Below are 22,929 nucleotides of genomic sequence, written 5' to 3'. Positions count from 1 at the left end.
GCAGACTCGGGGACATTTCAGCATTTACTTTCAACTTCATGTTCCAAAAGGTACATATTATTTTAACAATTAAAATGTGCTAAAGCACTGCATTCTAAACTTCTAAAAGCTGCTTCAGACAAATACAGAACGTTTCAATGAGCATAAAAAAGAAACCTGTATATGTATAATAATAACAAGTGTAAAACATCTACACGTTAAAAATCATTGAACATCACCATTAATGAAAAGAAAATGTAACAGGAAATGTACAAAAGTCTGTTTGGAAGAGGAGGAGGAAGGGCAGATTTCTATACAGGTGGCGTTTGTGTGACGGCGGGCTACTTTAATCAAACATGTCGTCGTCGTCTTCTTCCTCGTTCTCCGACTCGTTGAAGTACTTCACCTCCTTTTTGGCGCGGCCTGGCCGGTCGCGGGTCAGAGCGCTCAGGCCGCTCATGCTGTTGCTGTCGTCCTCGTCGTCTGACGGAGGTTTCTGAGGCTTCTGCACAGAATCAAACCCTCGTGTTAATCGTTCACGTCACCACGAGACTCGGACGCTTTATTAAAGAAGCAAAACCGTAACACGACTACATGATACTTGTTATGAATGAAGAGAGGAAACATAATAAAATTCACTCAAATGACAGTTCTCATTTATTCCACCCTGGCTGCATTATGTGTGTTAACTTCAGACAGATGTGTCCAAAGGTGGACGCACATAAAACAGCCTCCCACAGTATATCAGTGAAGCACTTCAGGCCTCTGTGCTTGGATGACTTTAGCACTGAGGATACTAAAATCCCTTCTAGGGTTTTTCTCTATATAAATACTGGCGGTGGCCAGCAGTCCCTCTCATGCACCTGTGGTATCAACATCTTACATCACCTTCTTCTCAAGTAATCAAATTCACGAGACTGAGAAACCACGACCTCTGACCTTGACATCACTTGTCTGATTTCTTTGGTAGAAACACGTGTGGTGTCAGTTTGAGGCTACGTCCACACGTACCCGGGTATTTTTGAAAACGCAGATTTTTCTATGCGTTTGCACCTTTCGTCCACACGTAAACGGCGTTTTCGGTCACTGAAAACGGAGATTTTTAAAAACTCCGGGCAGGGTGGAGATTTTCTAAAACTCCGTTTTTGCATTTAAGTGTGGACGAGAAAAACGGAAAAAAATGCAGAAAACACAGCGTCAAAGGTGTGCGCCTTTTTTGACGTCACACTGTGCGCCACGTTATTGTTTCGGTGAAATGAATTTCTACAATACTGTTAATTCTACTCTCTGCAGTGTTTAAATGCTTACATATACACACAGTTACTGTCCCTCCACACATACGACTCGGTTCTGCTTCTATGCCCCAGCTTTGTTTACTTTTTCCCACCGAGGCTTCTAGACTTATGATTGGCCAACATTTCTGCACGGTTAGGACTCTAGCGCCACCTGCTGCTTTGGCATGTTCATAGCAGCGTTTTCCTTCATTTCTGCCTTTATGTGTGGACGGGATTATTTTTTAAAACGAAAACGGAAAATCTGTTTTCAAAAATACCCGTGTACGTGTGGACGGAGCCTGAAATTCCGATGCTACCTCTTCTTCAAGTTATCAGCAAACATGATCTCTGACCTTGAGGTTGAGATCACCCAGATTCACACTCGCCTGATATTTTACGTAATGAATTTGAACTGCTACAGTCACAAACTTGGTAGTCCATTTTGGCTGATGGTGTAAAAAACACAAGTGGGGTGACCTGTCCAGGTCAAAGTCAACCATGACCTGGACAGGTCACCAGTTCAGCCTGGCCCCGCCTGCCAGAATCACACAGTAAAATGTCGTCTCTATGCACTTACTCTCCCCGGAGGCTTTGACATTTTCTTCATGGGGCTGTACTCGTCCTCAGAGCCAGAGCCCTTCCTCTTCCTCCCCCGGCCTTTACCTGCAACAAGGTAACAAAAGCTCACAACCTGCACTGTGACTTTTTTACATTTCTTCTTCTTCTTTTTGTGCCTTACCTTTAAGAGCTGGTGCTGGTTTCTTAGAGCCAGTATCAGAGTCAGAGTCCCAAATGGATTTATCGGGTTTTTTTGCTTTTGGTGCTGGTGGTTTCTTAGGTTTAGGAGCTGCATCAGATGGCTTCTTAGCTGCTACAGAAAACAAACACCTGGTTTTCAAATGCTGCACGTGCATGAGTGAGTAACTGTGGCACATTTGAGCCTTTGCTTTGACGCATCAGCAGCATCTTGACACAACATAACAGACTGTCACTGTGTGGTAAGGAGTGCGCTGCTCTCTCCTGGACATACTGACCTTTCTTTGCTGGAGATGCTTTGTCAAATGCAGAGCTGCTGGAGTAAGTGAACACTGGGCTGTTGTCATTGTCGCTGTCAGACTTTGCTTCGTCTACAACAAAAACATGAGCATTCAGCTGCTGTTGTGTCTGCAGGTCACTGAGAGATCAGGCCGTTTGTATATCATCCAAATCTGCTCCAGACTTCTTTTAGTCAAACCTCCCAACAGGAGCTCTACTAGACAGAGATCGGGGGACTACAGAGGACATTTGAGTACAGTGAACTCGTCGTCCTGAAATGACTGCAGCTTTGTAACAGCATGCTATCCTGCTGAAAGCATCCACCAGAAGATAATGGGATAAACTGGTCAGAAACATGCTCAGTTGGTCTGTGTTGATCCTCAAATCATAGTAAGAGACCCAAAGAAAACATATTGTGACACCGTAACACCAACACCCTGAACCACTGATGCTAGCAGGATGTTTTGAGTTGTTTACATCAAATTCTGACCCTGCAGTTCAAATTGTGTCGAAGAAATCGAGGCTCATCAGACCTGGCAGTGTTTCGTTCCCCCCTACAAGCTTCTATTGTCCAATTATGGTGAGCTTGTGTTAACTGAAGCCTGTTTCCTGTTCTTCACTGACAACAATAGCACAGGCGTGATCATCTGAAGCTGTAGCCCCCCATCTGTTTCAGTCTGGAGTGTTCTCAAAGACACAGACTCCCAAGTGATACTCACCGCTTTCATTGCTCTTTTCAGACGCAGCTACCTTGGATGAGAAGATGCTGGCTGCGTCTTTCTTTTTAGCTGCAGTCGCTGAACTGCAGAGAGGGAGGAGAAACATATTCAACAGTAAAATACTGCCCAAGTCAGAAGGGAGAGATTGTGTGTGTGTGTTCATATCTTCGTGGGGACCAACAACCCTTTGAAGGCATTTTTGAGACTCAAAATGTGGTTTTAGTGACAGGGTTAGCTTTAGGGTAGGGGGCTAGGGAAAGCATCACGTCAATTAAATCTCCCCACAAGATATGAATCACAGACGTGTGTGTGTGTGGTGGGTGCAAGAACACGAATGGTGGAAATCCAGGTGCTGAAAGTAGCATTGAACGTAGTGAACTATTCCTAAACCTTACACGGCTTTTTGTTTGGGTGACGTGTATGCTTCATCGTTGTCATCGTCTTCATTGTCATCATTATGGTCATTATAGCGGTCCTTAGCGCCAGGGAAAGCAAAGTCGTCTTTGAACGACCTCGCTGGAGAAGAAGGAGGCTCGTCGTCTGCGTTCTCCTCTTCATCTGCCTCTTCCTCATCCTCCTCCTCCGAGAAATCAAATGTGTATTTTGGTTTGGAAGCTGAAAGATGAGAGCAGGGTCTGTGTGAAACCACATTCTAACTGCCGGGGATTCTGATGCCACTCTGATGTACAATAATTAGCTGAGTTACATCAGACTCCTGTCAGAAGCTGAGTGATATTTTTAGCCCCGGGTGGTTTGAAATCAAGGAGCTGGCTTCGGATTGAAATGAAACGCTAACCAGTCACACTAAGCAACCACCTGATGCAGACGGGGGAATAAAGCAAAGACTGAGTGGATTTAAAAGAGAAACAAAAGGAAATAAATGCATGATGCACAGTGTGAGAATTTTCATTTTGCACATTTGGTGCAGTGAAATGCACATTTAATAAATACTTTCTTTCTGTGTCTGACTCAAACAAATCCCATCAACCACCCAGAGGCTGCTTTAGACTTTCTTGGTGTCTAAACCGTTTCCTTCGCTAATGACAGAAAGACAAATAAATGACATCATTAACAATGCATTTATGCTCTGCACTGAACACGAAATGAACACGATGATCGGAGGGATGACAGTGAATGTTCACAGTGACTGTAACCGTACCCGATGCTCTCTGGGACTTGGTCTCTCTGGGAATGATGGGCTCGCTGTCCTCTAGGTCGCTCTCTGACTTGGACTCGTCGTCAGACCATGGGTTCCTCTTCTTTACCTTTTTAGCAGGAGCACCTGTACCTTTAGGTGCAGGAGGTTTTCTCACTTTAGGAGCTCCTGTATAAGAGTGAACAAGATTACCAGCCTGTCTGTTGGAGTGTTCACATAATACAGTGAAGCTCCTCGATGTGCTTTTTAAACTGCAGTAAATCATCAACCAGGGATGAAACCTGTAGTGTTAAACAGCATCCATGCATGGCCAGATCACACAGCATGATTTGTCATTTTCACTGCAGCACACTGACTTAACCGCTGTGTAACTGAATGATTTCTGCACTGACCGGGCTCCTTCTTCTCCTTCTTCACTCGTGGCGCTTTCGGTTTGGCTGCCATGTTTTCTCCACCTCCGCCTTCACCACCCAAACCATCCTCATCAAACTCCAGTTTCAGTGCTGGGTCTGAGTCACCCTGAGAGGAGAATGCAACAAACCTTTATTCCCTTTATTTGGACATGAAAGTGTTTTAGTCTCATATTTGTTTTTCTCAGGAAGTATTTTAGGTTTTATAAGAGAACGACACCTGTGTCACTGTGTTCTAGTAATGCTGTCATGAAATCTACGTCAACTTTGAAGCCGAAACACAAAGGTTACCTTCTTCTTTTTGATCAGTTTTTTGGCTGCGTCAGATTTAATTGCTTGCGTTGGAGGCTCCACCCTTCGGCCAAACGGTGAAGGCATAGTTTCCTCCAGGTTCATCTTCTTCACTTTGGGCTTGCCCACTTTACCCTTCACCAGTTTGATGGCCTTGCCTATGCTCTGCTCCTCTCGTTCCTGGGCTTCCACATTCTGAGAGGCAGAACAAAAAGATGAGTCATGGTTTAAATGTAGCAGATTACCAGATAAAATAACTCTGGACAAAAGTAGCCTGCACAAAAAAACAAAGGACAGTTGCTGCAAGAGTTCAAACTCTATGGATCTACTGACCTAAACAACACAAGACAAACACATTTCAGGTGAATGCTTTCTCCTCTGTATTGTTCGGCTCTGCACCTGCCCGTACGATGTGCGTCTTTAGAAAACAATAAATGGCAACAACAAACTTACATCCAGCTCCTCGATGAACACCGTCAAGTCCTCCTTCCACAGATCCTCTGGAGACTTTTTCTGCAGGTCATTCAGCTCTCCTCTCTGCACACAAACACGCACATTCACTCTGTTAATCAACACGTTATAGTCTACATATTCTTACATGTGAGGATGACAGATGTCAGTCTGTGAAGAGATCTATAGAATACCTTTTGGTCCCTCTGCTTAAGCAGTTCGTCCACCTTCTCTTTGGTCAGGCACCACAGAGGCATGTTGAGGATATAGTTGAAGTTTGGGCCTGATGTGGACCCTGAGTCCACTGAACCGTCACTCTCGTTCCCGTCCTTGTAATCCTCTTCTTGAGACTGGCGGATAAAAGCATGAAAAATAAATAGTGTGTTGTAGAGATTCTCCCTGCAGTGTTTGTGTTCAGTACCAATCATGTGTGAATATTTCTAGAAGCTCTGCAATACCTTTTCCTGAGCCTTGGTCCAGGCAGCAACTGGATCAGATTCAAAGCCTTTCTGCACCAGCATGCGGATGAGTTCACGCTTGGACTTGTTTTCTGGTTGGGTTAAAAACAAACGGTGAGATAGAAAAAAGGAATCTGTACTGTGTGCCACGTGGGTGTTGGAGGATTTTCTGCGTTCCTACCGATTACAATTTTCCCTTCGATTTTCTCGAGTACAAAGCGAGCTTGATTGGATAGTTTGGCGGCTTCAGCGCCCAGGTTGCCCAGTAACCAGTCCTTCCTCAGTTTGTAATAGTGCAGGCGGAGCTCAAAGAACTCCTTCAGGATGTCCTGGACTGAATCGTACCTCTTCAGACAGCCCATGTGGTCAAACAACACCTGAGAATGGTGTAGTTAAAAAAATGAAACAGTTCTAAGACAACAGCTGTGGTTAAAGCAGAGCAAGATAAACCAGGGGAATATCTACCATCGAGTTACAGGTGAGACTAGACTGCAGTTTAAAGACTTTGTGAAGGCCAGCTGCCTCTGCTTGGGCCAGCTTCTCCTCAGACAAGCGAACCACAAACTTCACTGTAGCATCTGTATGGTATTCCTTGTAATCGTTGATGAGAGCTGGCGTCTTGTCAGTGCCCTGCAACATGGGCTCCAGCACAGACTCCTTGTACGCCTGCATACAAAACGGTTAAACATACAGACAGACATAAAAATATATTCCAGATCATTTGTGACTCTTTACACTCTCGAGAAAACAACCTGGACTGTACCTGTGTCCAAGTCCGAACAGGAAGCTCTGTGATCTCAATGGTGTTCTTGTCTATGACTGACACCTCTCCACTGACCAGATACTGGTTCTGACCCAGTTCATGGATTATCCCTTTGAAGTTTTTGTAGCTAGGAAGCTGTGGGTAGAAGGAAATCAGGACAGGGAGGTTAAAGCCTTTATCTACACTTCAAGCAACAAACCACAGCAGTTTGTGGAAATCAGAAGCACAGCGCGCTGATGAGGACTGTTTGTTCACATCTCTGACTCTCTGCACCCATCCTATAATTTGATGCCCTCTCATGGCCCACAACGACCAGGACAGAGAGCTGGGGGAACGAACCAGCAACCTCCCTGTTACAGATGAGCTTCCCAACCCCCTGAACCACGGTCGCCCTCTAGACACAGAATGAGCATGTGCGTGTGCCCCGCTGACAACCGTGAACAAGCTGGGGGGTGGACTCTGTGGCACTTCCTGCACGTGCCCTGTGGACACTCCTGTGATCCTGTTTGGGAGGCTGACAGAACCATAGAAACATCAAGCTGCTTTCGACCTACCTTCAACCACTACAATCAGTTAAGATATGGCAAGTTTCACTGTATAGGTAAACAGCTAAGAGGTAGAGCGAACAAGCAGTTTACACTATGACTTATCTACTTGTCAATTTCTTTTACTAAGATTTGTGATATAAAGTAAGTGTGTGGTACAAATCAGCTCCAGCCATCTCCAGATTCCACAAGACATTTTAAACTCTGCACATATGGAAATATGCTTGATATATAGCTGATGTGCTAATCTGAACCAGCAGTTTCATCTTTAAAATATACTTTCATCTGTCTCCGTACTTGGCGTGCTTTTATTTGTTCACAATGTTTACCATTGGCAGTGGGTCCTGATGCTTGAGCATTCTGTTTATATTGTTGACAATCTCTCGGGGGTCATAGTTGGGAATCTTGCAGGCCCAGCCTGTCCCGATGCCCTCGGCACCATTCACTAGCACCATTGGAATGATGGGAATGTACCATTCTGGCTCCACCTTCTGGTTATCATCATACAGAAACTTTAGTAGGTTGGAATCCACTGCTGGAAACAACAGCTTGGCAAGAGGACTGTGGGAAATTGGACAACATTTATGAAAATTATGCAGTGGAAGCCAAAAATGTTTACTCTGTCTAAAGGTGTCAGATGAGAAACCTTTTAGAAAAATACATTTGAATTAAAAGACATGCAGGACTCATTTGTACCTGAGCATGGTGAAGATGTAACGAGGACTGGCTGCATCTTTTCCTCCATTGATGCGAGTACCAAACTGACCCAGCGGCTGCAGGATGTTCACGTTGTTGCTGCCCACAAAGTTCTGTGCCAGGTTCACTATGGTCATCATGAGAGCTTGCTAGAAGCACGAACGAAAGAAAAAGACATGAATTTGGGTAGTCGCAGTGTTAAAGTCTCAGGGTAAATATCTAAAGGTTAAAAAGTTTCAGTTGTTATTAATATGCTTTCAGATATTCCCGTGTATCCTTTGTTTGTTTGTAGGTTTGAAAATATATTTTACTATATTGTATCTGTGTAATCTGTACAATAAATAAAACATCAAGACTAAAAAAAAACCCATCTTCCATTAAAATTCTATTAAGAATGAGAAGTTTGTTGAAAATGAACACGTTTTCTTCTCAGCCATTTTTTAGGATGGGGTCAATATCCTCTCTGTGGTGTTGAAAAGGAGCAGCGAGTATTTTCCCGGGTATCAGTTTATAGTTAGAAACTCAGAGATGCGTGGACAGAAATGTCACGCTGTGCTGCGTACGATGGTTCATAACGTTCTTAATGATTTGACTGCACCTCTCCATGATGGTAGGCAGACATCTCTGCTACTGAACCAGCCAGCTGAGCGACCTTCACTTCCCTCTTGTCATTCCTCTTCAAGCAGGTAAACAACACTTTTCTCTGACCCGGCTTCAAACCTAAAAGCAACACAAACACCAACATTTACAAAGCTGAAATATCCAGGGCTGATTATACCTCGCATACATTTATAAAATACTGACGTTATGTGTTTGTTGGTATGTTAGGGATGCTTTCACTGTGAAAAAGAAAACTCGGCTAAAAAACCCAAACAGTTAAAAGATGGAGGAAGTGTACAAACCATCAACCAAAGACGGGATCGATCTCTCATTGTCAGAATTGGAGAACAAAATCAGCTCTTTGTTGATGAAGTCATTGTAGGAGAGGTGTCGGGCATGAGTTCCATACAGGTATTGCTGGGTGGTGGGGAAGATGAGGGGAGGGGGAGAAAAGAGCAATAACTCATCTATGTTTTCTCCATTTCACCCAAATCAAATATTGCTGAGTTAGCAGGATTCTGTGAGAGGAGCACGCAAATGAAAGCTTCTTCCATACAAACCTCTGGCAGGCCGTGCATCCTTCTCTGACGTCTGTCCTCCATGAAGTTAGTGAGCCACTCCTTCCTGTCGTCCGTCTTCTTCTTACTGAAGGCCTGAATCAAAGTAGCACATTGAACAGACCCTGAGCACAAATGTATGCTATAATTACTGGCTGCTTTCATAGTCTGTTTGTCCTAGCAGCAGTACGGCGTGCTCACCAGAGTGATGGCAGCGTCGTCCTCAGCACCAGTGTATCTGAATGTGATCCGGTGTTTCTCCATGTCAGCAAAGTATTCCTTTGCTTCTTTGCTTGTACTTGTTCCCAAACCTGCAACAAAAAATTGATCTTTTTATAATGAACAATTTTTCAGACAAAAACGTGTGATTTCAAAAGTCGCTCTAAAATCGTTTCTGAAATGATTCAAACGCCAAACCTTTGTAGTACTTTATATGCCAGGTTTTATAATTTTCCGTGTGTTTCTTCCACTCGTCAAACTCTGGAATGCTGTAGAAGGCCAGCTCTTGTTTGTTCTTAGTAGCCTGGAAATAAATGATGAGGAGGAATCTTTATCACAATGTGTTGCAAGTCGCTCTATTCGCCGCTGTCACGACACGCAAAACAAGACACGTGATTGACTGAATGATCTGAGTCCAACACACAAATATCACCCTGCATATTTTTCAAGTTTCAGGCTGCTTGATCGGTTTAATAAAATGGTAATGGTGTGCCTCCCTTACTTTGACAATGGGTGTGATGAACTCCTCCAAGAAGGTGTGTTTCAGCAGGGAAGGCCAGTTGTGATGGAAGAAGTTGATGAGCAGACCTTTGATATGGGAGCCGTCTTGATCCTGGTGCACAAGGAGAAGAGTTACTGCTATTTTCTGAGCAGCTGTGAGTCCTACCAGAACTGTGAGCGAGTGTCCGTGAGGCCGCTCACCTGATCTGTCATGATCATGATCTTGCCGTAGCGCAGGGACCTCAGCGACTCTGGGTCGTCGTAACTCTTCTTGTATTGGAGCCCGACGATCTTAATGATGTTGTTAATCTCGGCGTTTTCCATGATCTGTTGACAACATGGATGAAACGATGAGCAAATGGACGAAAACACAGAACAGAGTCAATGTCCTGTTATCACGTGAACTGGCATTTGTCCGTTTCACCTGCTTTTGTTTCCTACATGTGAAATGTCATTATTGCTCAGGCTCGTACCTGCTTGTGTGTTGCCTCTCGCACATTCAGGATCTTGCCTCTCAGCGGGAATACTCCATAACGATCCCGACCAATGACTCCCAGTCCAGAGACGGCCAGAGACTTTGCCGAGTCCCCCTCAGTGAGGATAAGTGTGCATTCAGAGGAGTGTTTGCCACCTAAGATGGAGATATGAAGAGGATTACTAAGTTAGCTGCAGTGAGCAGCTTCGTGTTGAGTTTTTCCTGCAGCTATAACAAATGAGTGGCTCCACAGCATAATGTGCAAAAGCACCCGGTCCCAGACTAAGAGGAAACTCAGAAAAACACAAACGTAATTCAGAAGGCTAACATTTTATATTTACTCCACATCTGACACACTTTTCATTTTGATGATTATGATGCTGTAAACAGGTGTTGATTTCTTTTTCGTGTCATCCTTGCGCAGGGGCCATGCTAATCTTCTCTGTATCGTATCCAATTTAGCGTACGCGCTTGCCGAAGCGTACGATTTCTTTTTCCAGGACTTGGCACCTTTCCACAGCTACCATCACATGGTTTTCAATTCAATTTGTTTTTTTTTAATTTAGTTGTTACTGCGTGAACGCAAACTGGGTCTGAATAACACATCAGCAGAGCCACAAGCGATGAACCTCCACGCCGCACAGTCGGACATGGCAAATTCTTTTTAACTGAGAATTCGTCTAATAATAGACTAATATTTTTAAAATATATTTTCATGCATTATTGTTTTTCTCTCTGCTTGTAGTCCACCTGAAGTGCATATTTTTAGCAGGTTTACTGCATAGTGTAGAGTCTCAGGAAAACTGTGAAAATGACATCGCTATGACCCAATCAGACCCAACAGTGCACCATGCAACTCTCTTCTGTAAGATTTCATTAAGAGGTAGTTGCTTGTGGACATTCCTCATTTTAGACTTGAATAAAGAATGAAACTAGTTACATACCGGCATCATTGGCATCATCTAGCTTCGGGATGCCTTTGATCTTGCTGTGCTTCACAGATGAACACTTTTTATTCAGCTGTGTCTGAGCTTTGAACTTTACCCAGTTGAGTATACTCTCCACAATCCCACAGTTGGTCGCCTGTAGGTGACAAACGTTTTTTCTTTGAAGTCCAGCTACTTTACATGAGAAAAGATTAAGTACAAACAATGGTGACGGCTTGAAAAGAAGTGAGAAATGTCCTTACAGCCCTGATAAACTTGTCTGACAGAAGGCACTTGGACCCAAAGCTCTTGGTCTGGAGTGTCATGTTCTCCTTTGTCTGGGAGTCAAACGATGGATTCTCAATCAGTGCGTTCACAAACACCCAGATGTGGTTTTTCACCTGAAGTACAAATGACAGAAAGATTAAATGTTTTTCAGCATGAAGCTGTGAATTGAAACCAATGTATAAATAAGAACCCCAGTGACGTCACCTGGAAGGGTTTAACTGACACTCCTGCCTTGTTCTTCTTTTTCACCACCTCAATAAGTTTGGCTACAATCTGGTCCACCACATAGTCAATGTGCCTGCCACCCTAAAACGTACATGTCTCAGCGTTAAAAGAACTTTCTTTACTTCTGACAGCCATTTACACTTCTGCAGCCTACTACTCATATGCAGATACCTTTGTGGTGGCAATGCTGTTAACAAAGCTGATTTGTTGGAATCCTTTCTCGCTCATGGTGAGGCAAACCTCCCAGCGATCATTCACCGTTTCATGCACCACCTTCAGGGCCACGCCTGTCTCATCTAGTTTGTCCTTCACATACAGGTCCACATAGCTGCGGAACCCGTTAACCTTCAGTGAAAGAGAGAAGGGTTATTGAACATATAATGTGATATTCAACATGGCAATTAAGTTCTCTTTATTTTGCTTCAAGCAAACTTTGGTAGAAGTAGCCACGACACAAGAACCACGTACTGAGGAGGCTATAAAGTCCTTATACTCCAAAAATTACACTTCTCATTTAAACAATCCAAACTGGCGTGATGTGAAGATCAGAGTCTGATACATCCATGTTCTTTAAAATTAAACATTCACACCCATTATCATCCCGTTAACTCAAAACACATACTAATTTCACCTTCAGTGCTCAGCATTGATGTTTACACTCAATGGTACAGTTTTTGCTATATTTATGCAAACATATACAGTGACAAATCTTTACACACGAACACAACAAATGACTACTTTATGGTTAGCTAGTGTGGCACGATAAGGGAAGACATAGAAGGAGACTTACAGGTAATTTTTTGCCGTTCAGAGACACTTTAACTCCCCTGCAGGAGCCAGCTACATCATATGCTCTGCGGGTAAGAAGTGCTACAATATCTTTGTCCAGTTTCTCCATCTTAAACTTGGACAGGTCCGGCTGGAATGTCACAGAGGTGAAGTCATCTCCATCAAAAAACTTAATCTTGGGCTCGGAGGTTTTGGTCATGTTGTTCTGCCACGTCTGAGGAGGATGAAGCAAATGATAACATACACATACCTGGTATTTAGACATGGTCATGTGCAGGAGTCTTAAACTTGGACCCCCTTTGCTGTATTGAGTGAACCTGAAAATCTTAATGTGAAAACATTTGGTGTCTTAATAACTGTGCTTGTAAAACCCAGACAAGTGGACTTCTTTATGTTTGTAAAGATGTTTCACCTCTCACCCGAATCACTTCATATGAAAACAGCTCTGATTTCAGTGGGCAAGATTTCAGATATTAGTCTATAAACAAGGAAGACTGTGACTGTGACCTTGCGGCAAATAAATATATATATATATATATATATATATATATATATATATATATATATATATATATATTAGTGCTACTGAAATGAAAATTCTCACTAGACGTCTGTAACGACCCATCCAATCCACACATGTGACCACAGATGTCCTTAAATTAAGTTGTATGTAATAATGAGAAATGAAACACAGAAAACGGTGTTGAACACATGAAGAAAGGGAGGTGTAAAAAGGCATGGACAGTCATGGCACCAGCAGAAATCTGTCACTAATTAGACAGCAGTCCTGCAAATTACTATCAGCTGGTTCAGTCCCAACTGATGGCCAATAAAAACACGTCTCATTGCCAACATGTAACACAAGAAACATCTCATGATGGGTAAAATTAAGACCTTCACAACCTTATTGTTGCAAAACCTGTTCATGGCTACTGAAAGTTCCAGGGAGCACTGTTGGGGCCATAATCTGGAAGTGGAAAGATCCTCATTTCACCATAAACTGTCCACAGCCAGGTGCTCCCCACAAGGTTTCAGACAGAGGAATATAAAGAATTATCAGAAGCGTTGTCCAAGAGCTGAGGAGCACCTGTGGAGAGCTACAGGAAGACTTGGGAGTCAGCAGATACAATCGTTTCCAGTGACGAGGCCAACTGAAACTTTCTGAAGCTTGTGTTAAAGACGGGGTTCACTATTCAAAGCTTTTTAATACGGCCCTCTTTGGTGGCATCTGGTGGCCAAAAACATGAAGAACAAGTTGAACTAAAGTTGAACTTTCATTGTGAAATAGTGAATAGTGTTATGTCAGATTGATTAATGCTTTTGATGTTTTAAACACCTCACAGTTCTTTGTCCCTTTGCTTCTGATGTTTGTAAACATTATGTGCTTTTATCTTTACACCTTTAGTGTATTTCTAATCTATCTTAGCTCAATTTTATTTCCACAAATGCAAATACACTAGCCTCATTTTAAACACTACTATAATGATACTCTATCTTACGTAAAATTGATTATTGGACCACTTAATAAAAAGGCTATAAAAACAATTACTATTTGTACTAATTATAAATTATTTGAATGTAACTTTTTATATTTCACCCCTGGCATATGTTAATTATGTTCCAGTTTTGGCACGTGAACAGGAAAGAGAACTGACTCAGTGCTTCTGAACCACTGTGAATAGTACCTTCAGAAATATACAGGTTTATAAAATTGGGGCCGTGTTCAGCACTTGCAGCTTTGATGGAAAAATACTGACGGCCGCCAATATTACCTCTCAGCCTCCTAACAGATACAAATGTGGTGTCAAAGTCTATATGTTGCTAAATTATCAAATTCTTTTGATCGTCAGAAAAGTTGACGTGTTAAAAAAATAAATAAATCAGAAATCTGCAAAACCAACTTGTGAAGTTTCTCATCCAAAAGAATGAGAAATGATAATATAATGAAACATGCAACAGGGTTACTATGAAATCCCAGAAACCGGATATACATTAGTAATATATATGTGTGGTAATAAAGCATGAAAAGTACTGCTGTGAGGAAGTAACAGTAAGCAAGTTTGTAGTTATCTCACCTGTTTGAAACTGTGTCTGTACTCCTTACATGCTGTTTCCACTGTGAACTTGGTGCTAAAGATATTGCAGAGTTTAGCACCATAGCCATTCCTTCCACCTGAAACCAATCAAACAGTCAGCAACGCTGCTTTCAGTAACTTTTCTGCATTCACAATAACAACTGAGTGATGTCAGACTGTCTGCATTCACCTGTGACCTTCTTTTCCTCGTCGTCATAGTTGCTGGAGGTGAGCAGGTGGCCAAAAATGAGAGCTGGGACGTACATCTTCTCGTCTTTATGCTCCACCACAGGTATTCCTTTACCATTGTTCCAAATGGAAATGGTGTTGGATTCACTGAAACCAGTATAAAAAGTTTAAATACAGGATAAATGTTGACCTCATCATCAGGGAAATGTATTACACTTTTCACTGTACGTCATAACCCTGTGGTATTTCTTTCTTGTAATGGCTGCAAAAATATTGTTTCAACATTGACACTAAAGGAGTGTGAATCCTTTTATCTTTTATAAGTGAAATGTATTATTCCACACTTATATGTAACCTTTCCAGAGTGTTTTATACAAAAAAAAACATTTTCAGCTTCCCCAGTTTGACAAAGTGACCCATAACCAGTTCCTCTGCCTCAGATATAAATTTCAGGAGGACACAGGAGGCAGCTTGTTTAAACTGGCTCAAAGAAAAATACATGCTTCCTAAGATCAGCTGCATTATTTTTAATGTAATGAGGTAAATATAAAATGATGTACTCACGGGTCAATGGTGATCTTGATGGCAGTCATGTTCTTGTCCCTTTGTTTGTTGTCAGCTGCATTGACTGTCAACAAGCAAAACATCAAAACACAAAGTTGAAAGAACAAAAGTATCCCAGCAGCCGTCCATTACCACGGCTTATGATCTGTAGTTTACTTTATTTCGGCAAGATTTACGCTTGTGTTCAGAATTTATCTCAAAAACCTATTTTGGGATATTTTTAGTAATCGGACATGGTCAAAACCTTTGACAGAGGCATTATAAATATCAATTTCCACACATTTATTCCTGGGAGTCCACTACAGCAGTTTTGCATAAATCACAGTTCACTTTACTTTGACTTAGTTCCCCCCACACCGGATGGCGCATTGGGCAGCAAGGGATTGCCAACGAGCTCGGTTTGCAGCCACATCTTCAGCCTCGTCCCATGAAAGATCGACCGCTTTCAGGTCCTCAATGAATGACCGCCCCCACGTCTGTTTTAGTCGTCCACGGCTCCGTGACCCCCGGGCGGGTCTCCATGACATGGCTATCTTTGGTAGTCTTTCCCGATGTTGGCGAAGAACGTGACCGGCGAAACGAAATCATCGCTCCAATACCACGTCCTCTAGCAGTCGTGAGGCAGTGCACTGAAGGACCTCCTTGTTGGTAACACGATCTTGATATGAAATCTTGAGAATCCGTCGAAGGCCGCGCTGTTGGAAAACATTTATCGTCGGGTGATTGTTGCCGTCGACTTCCATGTTTCACTCGCATAGATAGCCACTGTTACGACTATCGTATTGAACAAACAGACTTTGGATGATATTGAGTTGGTGGTCGATCTCCAAACCGGATTCAAGTTACGCATGGCCGATGCTGCTTTTCCGAGCCGACAGGCAATGTCCTTGTCCGAGCCACCGTCCGGTGTTATCACACTGCCCAGATACATGAACTGATCGACTTCATCAAGCGGGCGGTGGCCAACAAGTACCGGAGTATTCGCTCTGGCATAACCGAACTGCATGACTTTGTTTTTGGCAGCGCTGATCTGCAGTCCGATCATTTTCCAGTATGGCGGTCAAATTGCGAATGAAGCGTTGAGTAGATCCGAGCAGCGCAATGTCGTCCGCGAAATCAAGATCTGCAGTTCGTCATCCGTCATTTCCTTGGACTCCGTGCTCACCGACTCACAGTTCACATCAATAATTATTTATCTTACGTAGGGGCATGGTTTAATCTTCACTTTATCTTTAAGACCACCCTCTCTTACAGTAACAGTCTTCAGACTGTCTGCTAACCACAGACACAAAGTTTGTGGTTAGCAGACACATTTCAGATAGAGCTGAAAGGAAGAGAAAAATGTCACTTGGACAATGTTGTACATTTTTTAATGGAGAGCACCAACTACCTGATGCTTTCACATCCAGTATAGTTAGACACAGCACAGACTACAAACCCAGAACAGTGTTTCTGTGTGGAGCACATTTTCACATTGTTTTTAGTTGTTTGTAGTGGAAGCCTCTGTCCACTGTCACACCCAGTTTGGGATGAACAAAACCCTCCATTATGAAAATTATTTGATTTGATTTGATATACCTTTATTAGTCCCACAAGGGGAAATTTCATAAGGCTGCCGACCTATTGCACGCAATGGCGGCGCCATCTTACCCTCCGACCATACATACATTACACAAAGCATCACATGGGGAAGACAGGTCAGAGAGGTATAACAATGGAAAAATGCACCACACGAGGAAAGATAAGGAGAAAAAATAACTCCCCCCAGACTGAGCTTCAACAGGGAGATCAGTTTGAGAACAGAAAAAAACACCTCTGCACAAAGCACATGAAAAAACTCTTAATACACCAAAGAAACACATGAGTTGTTTCTTTGGTGTATGGTGAGTTCAGGTTTAGCCTCTCTCATTTAGCAGTTTTTAATTCAAGAGATATATCACAAGTTTAATCAGTTTAATCTCTTTTGCAGTACAATATTTCATACAAGAGTTACAGACCTTACAAAATCTGAAAAACACGCTGTGTAAGCACACCTCTGGAGTGGTTATCTTGGAATTTTGGAAGCCTTTGCACTGTTCTACATAGTCTGTGAGCCTAAATGTATCCCCTCCCTGAACTGATGTGATTGTCGCACATTTTATTATTAAGTCTTTATCACTGTCCGTTGACCTGTGAATACGGATGGGTAGTGATATCGGTTCTGACATAAACGGTAGTAACCAGACCGAAAAGCAGTGCACATTTCGGTGCTTTTTTTTCCTGAGATGTCACACACTTTGGATTCTAGCCAATCATTTTACCTTTCCAAGGATAGTAGGCGGGCCCAGGTACGTACGTTCTTTTAGAGCAGCGCTAAAATTTCATTAAAATCAATTGTTTGACCAAGATCTTCTGGACCTGGTTGTTTGTACTCTCCTTCCTCAATTATGTGAACCTTAACAATGCCCAAGGCGAAGCGGTCAAAAGTCTGGCTGTACTTCACAGCAAAAGATGCAAACTCAGCAGCAACAAGTGCTTTAAGCTGATACTGTGATACTGTGCAAAGGAAGTAACACCTCGAATCTGATGAAACACCTGGTGACGCATAGCGCTTTTTTTAAAAGCCGGGAAATGCACCGTATTTGATAGCTTGCTGCGAGACCTCACACCGAGCGCATCTACTGCGGGTGTGGTGCCTGTTATCTGACCCGGAGTTAGCAACATCCCCCAAAAACCCAAAGAGGAGAGTCCTGGCCCCTAGCCCTGCCAGTGTAGCAGAAATGATGAGGATGATGATGCAGCAGCAGCCGTTCTTCTCTGCGTGAGTAGCTTAATGTTGTTCGTGTGTAATTTACGTTGAGTAGGCTAACCACGTTATTACATTAATGCATGTAAGGTGAACTAACAAACATCATCATCAAAAAGTTAAGGCCGCAGCTATGACTGCGTGCTACCTCAAACACATTTGACTTTGAATAGGTCATAAATAGGCTCACATAGAAATACTGTACACATCAAGTCCAGTGCTAACGGTGCTAACAGAACAGTGCTAACAACAGCCTGACTCAGTGAATAATACCAACATTATAATGATAATGCCTCATATAGTGTGTAAAAGACAAATGTTGAAATGTTTCATACACATATTCGGGATTTACTCGTGTTTTCTTAAACTGAACAACAGATCTTCTATGTGCCCAGATGACGACGGCCCAGCTGCACACACATCTTTAAACTAAATAATCCAAATTTCTAATCACACATTAACAAGTTTTCTTAAACAATTTGAATCTTTAATCGAGGGGCAGAAACATTTTTCCACACACTTATTAGAGAACAGTTTGGAATCACTCACCAAGAATTTCATCAAAGATTTTGTACAGTCCAGGAACATAGGTGATTTCTCTCTGGTTCATCCCGATCTCTTCATCAAAAACCCACATTTGCTGGAAGAGTTGCAAAAAACAAAACACATTAAAAATAATGACAATAATCAAATTCTAATAGTAAGTTTAAGGAATGTTGAGGTTATATTCATCAGAACAGTCTCGGGAAGTAACAGAAGGAATAGGATTCTGAATTTAAATTTGGCCATTAAAACAGGTTTTCAATTATAGATTCAGTTACTGATTATTCCTTTAATTAAAATGTGAATGGTTTAAACTATAGCTATACTGGTGGACAGACGTTTGTATGTATTATTTCACTGGGCACCAGGACTGTCTTGGAAGATCCTGAGAGGGGACTTGTGTTAACTTGTCAATTAACTCTTCTGAACTGGGCAAACATTTTGGTACATAATCTGCAAAAGACAGATAATTTGTCACACATTTCCTAAATGACACAGCCAAAGGACAATGGGCTCTGTACTACACACAACAGCAAAGATGGGAGACAGTTCAAAACCAAAGGACTTTTACTGTGAGCAGAGATCCTTACGACACACTTACAGGCAACCATTAATGTGCTACTCTAGCCAAACAGATTTTCACCTGAAGACAGAATCATTTTAGCAGATAATTTTCAGAAAAAAATTAAAATAAAGATCGTTATTCTATAAACTCCTGACACAAAAATAAGCTTGAAGCCCTCTTTGTAAAATGCCAGTGAAGTTGTACTGCAAGTAGTTCTGTAGCCACCAGCAGAAGGCAGTCTCCTGGGACCCACCTGGGTGATTGGCTCAACAGAACCAATGTACGTGTCTGGACGGAGGAGGATGTGCTCTAGCTGGGTCTTCTTCTGGTACACTCGCTCCACAGATAACTTGGATCCTTTCTTGGCCCCTTCCATTTTTCCAGCATCCCCTCTGCCGTTCGCAGCCTCCTGTTAGACAGAATGGTTTTGGTTGTGAGTTCATTTATTGCTGTATGAGACACACAGGATATACACAGAACTGAATTTCATTGTTACTGGAGGGCAGGGGTCTAATCCACCATCTTTATTCCAAACGACATGTTTTATTTTTAGTTTGAAAGTTGTGAAAAATACCAGCTTTAAGTTTTACTGAACATACATTACTGTCGAAACGTCTTGAGTCACATTTCATCTCTTTATGTTTTACTAGGCAGATGGAAAATAGGTGCAGCAAAAGTACTGAAACATCTGGAAACATAGATGGGATAGCACAGCGTAATCAGGCAATTCTACTTTTTTTTTTATTCTAACAAGTTAGAAATATTTGGCATGATCTCCTTTATCCTTCAACACAGCCTTAAGTCTCTTAAGTTTTCTTTTAATTTCTTGAAGCATTCCTCAGGAATTCTCCAGGGTTCTTGAAGGACATTACAAACCTCTTCTTTGGGATCAATACGCTCTTCGTAGGTAAATACCAACACAAGCAGGCACAATGAAAGCATCAGCACGTAAAAAGAGAGCGACTTCAACAGCCTCCAGCAAAGCATGACACTTTTCAAAATATGCAAGAAAATCGTTCTCTGTGATCGAGGAACCAACAGACATGTTCCACCCCTGGAGCCAAAAACACATCTTTGACTACAACCAGGCTATAAAAGAGGAGATATTAGCAGCTGGTGATGTGTGACTCCAATGTAAACAAATGACTCTGCCTAGTATTGGTGTGTAATCGCTAGTTGCACTGCGTATGACAAGATAAGTAAATAGTGGATGGAAATTACTGATGCAGTTATATAGTGGAAAAAGCAGCTTTAAGCTGCTGGTTAAAAAGCTCCAACCTTGACATTAGCTTCAGGGTGGCTGTAGCTCACGAAGCAGAGCAGGTCATCTGCTTATTGAAAGGTTGGTGGTTTGATTCCTGGCTGCTCCAGTATGCACGCCAAATATCCTTGGGCAAGTTACTAAGTTGCTCTCTGATGCATCCATGGGAGAATGTAAGTTAGATAGAAAGTAATTATAGTAGAACTAGTGCTCTTGTGAATGAGGCAAGTTGTGTAAAGTGCTTTTTATTATGTGACGATTTATGCAGATTCCTGATGATTTCTGAAGTTATTTCAGTTACTGTTAAACCAAAGTGTTAAATTGTTATTTTGTACTCTCACTTAAACATTTCTGGGGAAAAAGATACTCAAACTACCTAATGTGTGCTTATATTTGAATTATGCTTCATCAGTTCTAGTGCTCTATAATTTCGCTCATCGCCGCACACTTGTGTTTCTTTTTGCAAACTCCAAACATCAATAAAACAACTTCAGTATATTTTTCCATAGCATCAGCAATATTATTTCTAATTTTCTTGAAATAATATGATATAATCTTAACCTCTACTTAACAACCACCATTGCACTGAGAGCATTTCTGACGAGGCTTCCAGAAACCTTTATTTTCTCCACCAATTTGCTAAACTTTTTAAGCTGACCCTGCACAATGTACCGAGACATGCAAAATGTTTTGTTAAAATCTCGATGCTAAACACCTTGTTGGTGCAAGCACACTAAGAACAGATGCTTTAGTGACAGACTGTTAGTAACAGATAAAATGAAAATAACAATTAGCCAAGTTTTAATTGTAAGTTGTCTGTTACAACTTTTTCATAGTAGTGGTGAATTAATGACAATAAACAACAAAAGGACAAAAGTTTAATTTCTGTCTGTAGTTCATAATCATATGTTTTGGTCATGAAGTGATAAATATAACTATGCTCATAGTATTATATACGCTTTAATACATATTAATTGATGATATTCTACTAAATATATTCTCATACACTAACAAGCAGGAAATCCCAACAACAAGGGGGTGGGGGTTGGTCTCAGAAAAAAATATTCACCTTGTTTTAACAAATTAATAAATTACACAGGCTTAAACAACAGATAATAACCACTTTCATAAATGCTAAGATTCAAGTTCAGCCTATTAGTAAAATATACTCATACAGTAAGTCTAATGGTACGGAATGTAAACAGTGTGTCACACAGACCTGGATTTGAAAAGCATTAATTACAGTCACCTCGTCAATGCAGTGCTTGAAGTAACTAATTATTCGTATCAACAGCAGGTAACTGCTATGTTACAAGATTTTTGAAGCGCATGTAAACATCTGCATTTTTAAATACTTTAGTTCAAATCTGTTACTACAGTATTACTTACAGTAGTACTCATACAGCAAAAGTCGGATATTAAAACAATGTTAATGCTGCAGAGAAGTTTAAATGTAGCTGCACACCAGACGGTCGGTGTGAACAGGTCAGACTGAGGGAGGGCAGAGAGCGGTCTGAATCACCGTACAACTGTAGTGTGAAGTGCTGTGCTGGCTCGCACTTGTGATCATTTTCAATACATCTCCTACTGCATTTTTCATCACGTATTAGCCGTACATGTAGTGGTACAAACAGTCATGTAAACCAGTCTCGATGAGACGCTTCTTCCAACTTTCGCTTGAAGACATAAACAAGGAACCATCAGGGCACAAAAAGAAAAGGATGAATGTCGCGTTTGACCTCCCAGCCCTTCACGTCTACAAGACTCAACCCAGTTCACTGCTTTGTACCCGAGTTAGAATTTAAAAACAGACTGTAGATGCCTCATCCTTAACAACTGTATGAATAGCCAGCAGAACAAATACACCGGCTGGCGATGAAATTTAAATGCCATCGAGAGGCAATAGTCGAGGTTCGCGCTGCCCTTGGGTTGAAACAACATTGTAAAGTATTGCGATAGCGCTATTACTTAAAAAAAATATATATTATTTTTTTAAGCCAAGTTCGTTACTCGTGTGCCAAACAAACTTACCATCCAAGCCAGATCCCCGCTTCCTGTAGCGCCGTTGGACATCTTCCTTTGTGATTGTTATTTTTTTTCTAGCTCGCAAAAGGTCTTAGTTCCCGTCCAAGTCAAAGTCCGTCTACATAACAAAATGTCTTACTTGCTAAAACACACCCAGACCAGTCTATATCCCATGTCTTTTTTGGGTCGTTTAAAAGATAACTCTTAAAAATGCAACGAAACAGGCAGACGATTATTGCGTATCGCAGCTATTGTTAAAATCGACAAGCGCTGGCACAGTAGGCCTAAACTTCCAACAAAGATGCTAACCGGCTACAGGCTTTCAAATAAATACTGTACAAAAGTCACGCATTAAATAGGTTTACAATTTCACGTGAAAATGAAACATAATAAAAGCGCAGTTTATCTGAAACGCTCTGAAAATTGATTTAATTAAACACTTTGCATTTACACATAAAGCCTGTATTAGCTAACCGCAGCTACCGCTGTCCGGCTCCGCCATCTGCAAGATATACGCCGAACCGTCTCGTAGATATGCTGACCAATCAGGTGTAAGCTTTTCAAAC

At 41.8% G+C, this 22,929-nt stretch overlaps 1 protein-coding gene and 1 pseudogene across 2 annotated transcripts; both read right to left on the bottom strand.

The window, feature by feature from the left end:
- Window positions 1-11: 11 nt before the first annotated feature.
- Window positions 12-22,899, bottom strand: top2b (DNA topoisomerase II beta). 2 transcript variants are annotated; one of them, XM_085446879.1, is made up of 36 exons: window positions 22,370-22,899; window positions 19,331-19,486; window positions 18,519-18,609; window positions 15,185-15,248; window positions 14,622-14,767; window positions 14,432-14,529; window positions 12,358-12,570; window positions 11,739-11,912; window positions 11,547-11,648; window positions 11,318-11,455; window positions 11,073-11,211; window positions 10,127-10,284; window positions 9,855-9,980; window positions 9,655-9,765; window positions 9,351-9,456; window positions 9,135-9,244; window positions 8,937-9,029; window positions 8,679-8,793; window positions 8,375-8,496; window positions 7,777-7,925; window positions 7,410-7,641; window positions 6,536-6,670; window positions 6,238-6,438; window positions 5,954-6,149; window positions 5,773-5,864; window positions 5,509-5,664; window positions 5,318-5,401; window positions 4,865-5,059; window positions 4,556-4,682; window positions 4,167-4,331; window positions 3,403-3,622; window positions 3,008-3,090; window positions 2,288-2,380; window positions 1,993-2,124; window positions 1,831-1,916; window positions 12-484 (listed from the first exon to the last, which is right to left on the bottom strand). In XM_085446879.1, exons 1-36 carry the CDS (start codon window positions 22,409-22,411, stop codon window positions 326-328), a joined length of 4,809 nt encoding a protein of 1,602 aa, XP_085303005.1. In that variant the 5' UTR covers window positions 22,412-22,899; the 3' UTR covers window positions 12-325. The 2 variants fall into 2 exon arrangements, with proteins under 2 accessions (XP_085303005.1, XP_085303006.1); XM_085446880.1 differs by having other exon boundaries at window positions 1,993-2,121.
- LOC146683793 (U6 spliceosomal RNA) lies at window positions 10,512-10,611 on the bottom strand (annotated as a pseudogene).
- Window positions 22,900-22,929: the final 30 nt, after the last annotated feature.

Source organism: Copadichromis virginalis, linkage group LG22 (assembly GCF_057382275.1).
Source record: "Copadichromis virginalis isolate Kocher_CV1m ecotype Utaka linkage group LG22, C_Virginalis_male_GT1.1, whole genome shotgun sequence".
Lineage (NCBI taxonomy): Eukaryota > Metazoa > Chordata > Actinopteri > Cichliformes > Cichlidae > Copadichromis > Copadichromis virginalis.
Note: the sequence above shows the minus strand (reverse complement) of the source record. Positions and strands in the feature narration are given on the sequence as shown.